Genomic DNA, 7,691 nt, shown 5'->3' with positions numbered 1-7,691 from the left:
ATGTATCAAGTCACCTACATGTTATATCAGCATATTTGCACATTTATCTAGATACCCATATGTGGGTAATAACCATTGAGAACTTTTCCGTTTATATATATATATATTAATATTAAAAGATTATTGATATATATGAGAATAATTCATTTTATATAAGATATATATATATATATATATATATGTTGGAAACAAGAAACCCATTCAAAACTCCTCCGAGTAAAATAATAATAATAACAATGAGGCAAAGACTACAGCACTATCTTCCGGCACTACTATTTCCTCGTTGTCTCTTTGACGATATGAGAAAACTATTGGTCAAAGATTGCAACATTAGTGAATAAATGCTCACACGTGCGTGCATGGCTAGCAGTGTAATCGTGGGAGGGAATCAAATCATCGATATAGTAATCATTCACACATTAGGACATGGAATAGCTTTTTCCTCTTTGGATTACAGTTTACACTGATGGTGCAACTAGTAGTACAAAAGCAAAGGAGAATTTTAAACCCACGCACAAACGCTTTTTACATAAATAGCAGACAAATTATGCATAATCTAATTACGACCACGAATTTACAGAAGAAGGAAAAACAAAATGAAGAAAAAAAAGTTGCTAATTTTAAGTCTTGATCCCATAAATCCCTTCCAACCCTTTTTGAATAATGAAGTGGGAATGTCTCTTACCTTTGAGGAATGCACTCTTAGATAAGAAAGGATTATAATGATGGTGTAATGGAGATTGAGGAACAGCTTAGGTTGATATTAAAATTTAGATATGGTGCGGTCAAACCAAAGAGTACTCTTTTTGCATTATTGAGAAACCAAATAAAAATATTTAGAGAAAAAAACTCAATTATACAAAAGAAGGTGGGTCACTCCCATATTGCAAATATCATATCACAGATTTTAATCATTAGGCGCATAGCATTAATCTTCTTTTTCCCTCCATTTTGCAAAATCTTTCAGTTCGATATGAACCCAAAAAAGGTTCGGTATTGATAAAAGTTTCCAACACTTTGGTTACAGACACTTAAAGTGGCCCCCATCCTTGTCTACCTCCTCAACCCAATGATCCATTAACACCACATAATAAAAACATAATTGAAATCTTCGACTGCCCTTTCTTTTTCCTCCTCCTTTTCCCTCTCTAACATAACAACGCTAATATTTTCTCTTTCTTTTTTTTTTTTTTGGTTCTACATGCAAAAAAAACTTTACGTGTTCAAATTATAGAAACCCATCATTATTTTTTGTTTAGGTATCATTCCAAGCTGCAAACACAGGCAAGTGTCCCATTGAGATCGACGCAGGCCTTAACTGGGCCGCTGCTGCTGCTGACTGAAACCAAGAACTGATACCAGCAGTTGGACTGATAAACTTGGACGCTAATGGGGGCCTAGCAAAGACCATTGCGGGCCCATTATTTTTATCTGGGCTTGGTTCCCTTGAGCTACTCAGACTAGTCACAAGCGAAGATGGGTTCGAAAAATGAGTCGTCCCTAGCTTGTCGGCCGAGTCATGATCCACCATCAGTTGAGTACTATTGCTCGAGTTCACTGGACCAATAAGGTCTTGTAACGCCATCGAAAACGACGACGACGACGCGTTTGGATAGCTTGCTGAGCTTATCGACTTCTGATCAAGATACTCAAGATTTGGGGTAGACTGGTACAAAGCCATCTTCCAGTCTGAACCGTTGGCGTTATTGTTGTTGTTGTGACCCTTGTGACCCTCCATTACGTTGGTTTCACAAACACTACCACCGTTGATCTGTTGTGAAGGGCTGTATTCAACGGCCTGATCTGGGACTCGCTCTATGTCTTTGTTTCGCCTGGCAAACTCCCCAGCTAAAAGCGTGTTACTAGCCATGATTTTTTCCACGTCATATCTTGTAATGTCAAAGTTGGTGACCGCGTTGACTCCGCGGAATTTTATGGCAGCTATGTCATAAGCTTCGGCTGCCTCCTCTTGTGTACCTTCATGGGGTTAAATTATAGTCACGAGGTTGAAATGTTATGTAAGATTATAAAAAGATAAAAAAAGTTCTAGTAAAAATCTAGTGACCCTTTAATCGGGAAGGTTTGCTAAGATGTCCTTTTTATCTTTCTTTATTCATATTATTCTGAAGAAACAACAGCCTTCACAAAAGCTCTTCCTCACATATTGTTACAGTCCCAAGGCCAGACATCATCAGCCTTATAAAAGCATCAATGTCGTTAGTGGGAACATAAGAGCAGGCGCGTCATAAAAATGAATTCTTTAAAAAGTTTTGTTTAGAAAAGAAAATTACAGTAACACCTTTTTCCAACACAACGAAGAATATGATGTAAAAAAATTAAATAATAATAATAATAGTAAAAGACATATACAAACAAAGGCATGCACGAACACTTACTAAATGTCCCTAGATATAGGTCTTTGTTTCCGGCTACTCTGCCAATCCGAGCTTGCCATCTTCCATGTTGGTGATGCCTGTTTTTTTTTTTTCAGTTGAAAAAAAAAAAAATAGGAAGGAAGGAAAATGGGATAAAAGAAAGAATGGTACACAGATATAGAAATAAAATACCTTGTTACACCTCTGTACATTGAAGCCCCTCTAGAAAATCCACTGCTTTTCCTGTAAAGTAAAAAATATAATATTTGTTTTTTAAAAAGTCGCAAGGCATACATTGGCATACATTATTCCCTACATTATTAGTCAAATATTGTTTTGTTAAAAAAAAAAAAAAAAAACTTACCTCCTCAGATGCGCAACATACTCTTGACGGGTCATTTTCTTCATTTCTTCAAGCTCTGTCTGATACTTTTCCAACTTCACCCCAAAAAATTAAATGAATGAGAGACTGTAGTTTAAAAATTATTAACTGATAACTCTCTCTCGAGTGAAATCATACCGGAAAATTAATATGAGTAGAAGCTCCCCAATATTTAAGGGCCGCAAGATCATAAGCCCTTGCAGCTTTCTCTTCCATGTCATAGCCACCTGAAATTTAAATTTTGTATAAAAATTTACACTCAAAAACAAACAAGATATGTAACGCAAAAATGTAAACATGGTTACAACTAGATCTTACCCAAGTACACTGGAATGTGAATAATTTGATTTGAACGGCATCCACAAGAAGCACGAACGTGACAAGTAAAAAAAAATTAATGGCACTAGTCAGATCATCAGATGTAGGGACCAAATTTTTGTAGTGTTAAAAGAAATACTTCCAAATATATACAATATAAGAAGTAGATAGAGTCTATTATTCTATATTTTTTTTAAAAAGAAAATTAAATATTTCTATACCAACCTTGTCTTCCTTTTCGGGTTTGCCCTTCTTTCTTGCAACTATTGTCCCATAAATGAGCTTCATATCTTCCTGTCCATCTATGCCTTTACCAAACAAAATTGAAGAAACAAAAATCTCAAATATTAGTGACTCAAATACAATAATAAACTTAGATATTGATATTATATTAAACAAAATAAAAATCAGGATAATGTTTTTGAACCAAACCAAACCTTGTGACACCTCGATACTGTGAAGTTCTCTGGCCAAACGTGTCAATGGACTTTCTATGAACAGTTTGCTTTTGGCCGACCTTTCCTGGGCCTCTTTTCTTCGTCTCCATAACCATACATTCTGTCCCAGTTTGTGATATTTGTCTTGGAGCTGTAATACAGCTAGATTGAGACCCGGGGCTCATGGACAGCGTAAGAGACTGTAGCTCTCCACAGCTGAGTGCCCTTACAGACCCAGTAGCTCCTCCTCCGCCGCCGCTGTCCGCGTCGACCAGGTTCACGGCATGGTCAATGGAATGGTGACCAGCGTATTGCCTAGCTACAACCCAGTTTTTCAGGCAAGGCATTCCAGAATGGTGATCCTCCGGTGGCTTTTGGGTTATATGGGAATCAGTAGTAGTGGTTGTACAGTCCGGAATGTGGATTTGCTTAGATTCTTGTTCCCCAAGTTGTGTCGTTTGGTATACTCCATGGCAATGGATTTCCGAGTAGTACGGAATCTGATGGTTTTGTTGCCTATAGGACTGTTGGAGAAGGTCCAGTGAATGATGGTGAGGGTCTCTGTTTGTATCAGACGACTCCACATTTTGGCTGTAGTAGATGCTGTCTAAGCTCAAGGCCATTGCTTGTCTCTCTTGGCTTCCGTACTCATGGCTTCCCATGCTTGCACCTCCTAAAAAGTCTTCAAGCTTCGGAGATGAACTCGGCATCATTCCTTCAAAGAAACAGAAATAAGTATACGAGACGATATATATAAATAAATAGTGAAAAAAAGGTTTTTTTAATTCAAAGACACTAACCTTCTGGTTGTGATCTAGAGAGAGCTTCCATGATACAAAGGGAGCCATCAGACTTGAGTGGCATTACAGAGAGAGGTGACTGAAACGCAGCGTTTTCACCAACCCCATAACAGAGTCCAGAGCAATTGAATTGAGAAGGGGGGAGGTAGTAGCTGGTGGGAACAGAGTTAGAGACAGCAATAGGTGTAGTAGAAGAAGAAGTGAACTCCCTTTTCATTTGGGGAGAAACAGAGAACCCTAACCAGTTGTCGGTGTGGTTTCCACTATTGTTATTATTATTATCATTACTATTATGATCATCCATGGCTTTCATCGTCTCTTCTTTCCACTCTCTCTCTCTCTCTCTTTCTGCTTCTTTTTTTTCTTTTCTTAGTGACAAAGGTTTTTACACACTTCAGTAGTCTCTACCACTGAAAGGCAACTCAATCATTGGAACAAAATAAACTAATCATATCAAAATCTCTTTGCCTCACTTCCCCTTTGAAAAACTTACTTAGGCCCTTTTTCTTTCTTATTATTTTTTTTTTCTCTTTCTTTTGTTGTCTAGCTACGAAACTCTTGCCTAAAACCACAACAAAAATTCTCCCTATATTCTATGAACTTCACGAAAACAATAAAAAGCCCCCATTGTTTCTCTAAAGACAAGAAGATCGGTGGTCTCTTTAAACTAAACAAAAAGAATGAAAACTAGCAACTTATGCTGATGAAGAGCACCCCAGCATTTTATGGGGATCTGTGTATGTGAGAAAGACTACGACTTTTGTTTTTTCCACTACTACCCCTTCTCTTTCTTTGTCTTTTTTTTTTTTTTTCTGTTAAACCCTAACAAAAACCCAGATCACAATATATATATCCGATAAAAGACACACTAAAAACCTCATTAGCCACATAACTCAGATATTACACGACTAAACCAAAAAAACACTTATTTCTGTCTTTGTTTTCTCCCACTGGTTTGGTTTCAATGGAAGTGGTCAGTTGAATCTAGTGAGTAGTGAGTGTGAAAACAAGCCAACGAGGATGAGTGAGTGAGTGGTCTCTAAATATCCAAAACTTGTTGGCTTTAATTTACAGACAGAGGGCCTTAAGATAGATTTGACGAGCAGGACATCTGCTCATCCAGTCACTTCATACAGTGCAGCCTTCTGCACCACTCTGCCACTCAAAGGATCTTTAAATTAAAAAAAAAATCAATATTTTTTATTTATTTATTATTATTTTATTATTTCTACGAAAGAAAATGCAAATGGGCAAATGTTTTTATTTTCTTTTCAACCAAAATGCTGCTCCACTTTTGTTCACAGCTTTCACATCAATATTGAACATAAATTCTTTTTAATAGGAAAACAAAATTAATACAGTTGTGAACATAGAATGGTCTAATAGTTCATCACCACCGTTGGTTTGGGTAATTGATTGACTTCTCGCTCATATCCTGAGCATTATTTTCTCCAAAGGATGATGTTGTCAGTGACTGCCATCTGTCTCCAAGCCAAAAGTTTTATAAAATGATCAATAATTTGGGTACTTCTCAAGTCGTCTCCAAAAAGGGATAATCGGTTCAACTTTTTTTTTTTATATGTATATATTTTGTGTATTTATAATGTTATAATTCTAATTTTTTTTTTATAGGAACTTGTACACACTATTACAAAAATGACATGATAAGTATGTTAAAAACTTAATTTTGAATGTTCATAAGTCATTTAGAACTAACTTTCCATGCAGTGACTTATGATGTAAAAACATAGTAAGCCAGTTGGCGCCAAACTGACTTTTGGTGTAAGATATGATAGGTCGGTTGCAAACCCACCTTTACTGTAAGACATGGTAGGTCAGTTGCACACCGACCTTTGGTGTAAGACATAGTAGGTCGGTTGCACACCGACCTCTAGTGTAAATCATGGCACCGACCTCTGGTGTAAAACATGATAAGTCGGTTCACAACCAACTTATGGTGTAGACATCTATTGTTAGTTTTAGTAGAACCGACTTATGGTGTTTTTTTATTAAAAAGTGTATTATGCCCAAAAAAATCCTGATTTTTATACAAACAAACTAAACAAAACAAAATAGATATCACTGTAATATAAAATACTAGAATTTGAACTAAGTATAAAAAATAATGAGTCTTAAGTTAATTACAAAATGACTCATATAAGCATTGTAAATTATAGTTAGACAACAAAAGTGTGTATATTTTCAAGAAAGTCTAAGTTAACATTGTAAGTATATCTCATTAAAAGTCTAAGTTAACAAAAGTGAGTGGACCTATATAGTACTCATCAAATCCATGACACATTGTGACCATTCTTCACGTACTTCATTGATCTCTTCCTTTGTGTAAGAATTCTTCCCGCCACACTAAAACAAAATTCATTGCTTGAGTTGAATTAATATACTTAATCTTAAGGTAAAGCTAGAACTTTAATAATGAATATTTTCACTTACGTTACTAGTTAGTCATCGCATTGAAAACTCATTTGTCATGAAGTCTTTCATCATCCTCATAACATAGAATCCACATTGTACTGATTGTAATGGTTGACGAGGACACTTAACAGTTCTCCACGCGACTTCCTTAGTTTTCGCATTATTTGTGCGTAAATGTTGAAAGACACTAAGCAATAAAAACATAAACATTTAGATGTTGTTAATTTTTAAATGAATTTAAGAGTATGTAGTTAATTGGTTAGATTTTTACCGAGAAATGAGAGATTTCATTTCATCTAGTGGAAAATTGTGAAGAGAATCCAGGAAATATCACAATTGGTGATCAAAATCAATTATTATAAGTATCCAATGCTTTCTAAGATAAACACAAAAACAAATAATTTTTAATATTATATATATTCAATAACAAAATGCTAAAAGTAAAAAACTTACCCCTTATGATATGGCAACAACTACATCTGACCCGGATTTGAATCAATCATACGCTTTGATACTCATTCAACTCGTTCTTCTTCAGTGGATCCAACATTTGATAACCAAATTGGCTCAACAAAACGAAAAAAGTGATTAATCTTTCTTTTCACTAATTGGAAGTATAAAATCCTACATAAAAAAAACACATCTTTGTTAAATTTATAAAATAAGTTATCTACAAACTTATAATTATTTTAAAAATCTTTGATACTTGATATATAACGATACACATGATGCTCCAATATCTTCCATTAAGCCAACATGGACTATATCTTCTTGTGAGATATATAAATCATTCTCATGGCCTAATATCTCGAAATCCATCGGAACTTTAACTATGAAACTTGGCTCCACATACTTCACGGTAGTTAATAGACACTTGAGAAATCGAGGAACCCCACTAGGAATCTTGAAGAGTATCGGGGCACTAGCTTTACTTGACACTACTTCA

At 35.5% G+C, this 7,691-nt stretch overlaps 1 protein-coding gene across 1 annotated transcript; it reads right to left on the bottom strand.

Moving 5' to 3' along the window:
- Window positions 1-864: 864 nt before the first annotated feature.
- On the bottom strand, window positions 865-5,365 carry LOC133804852 (AP2-like ethylene-responsive transcription factor ANT). Its single transcript, XM_062242972.1, has 9 exons — window positions 4,313-5,365; window positions 3,513-4,227; window positions 3,301-3,383; window positions 3,076-3,084; window positions 2,896-2,984; window positions 2,740-2,813; window positions 2,568-2,618; window positions 2,397-2,473; window positions 865-1,977 (listed from the first exon to the last, which is right to left on the bottom strand). The coding sequence occupies exons 1-9, from the start codon at window positions 4,623-4,625 to the stop codon at window positions 1,256-1,258; spliced, it is 2,133 nt and encodes a 710-aa protein (XP_062098956.1). The 5' UTR covers window positions 4,626-5,365; the 3' UTR covers window positions 865-1,255.
- Window positions 5,366-7,691: the final 2,326 nt, after the last annotated feature.

The sequence above is a fragment of the Humulus lupulus genome, chromosome X (genome assembly GCF_963169125.1).
Source record: "Humulus lupulus chromosome X, drHumLupu1.1, whole genome shotgun sequence".
NCBI lineage: Eukaryota > Viridiplantae > Streptophyta > Magnoliopsida > Rosales > Cannabaceae > Humulus > Humulus lupulus.
The sequence above is the reverse complement of the archived record's forward strand: the minus strand, read 5'-3'. Positions and strand labels throughout refer to the sequence as shown.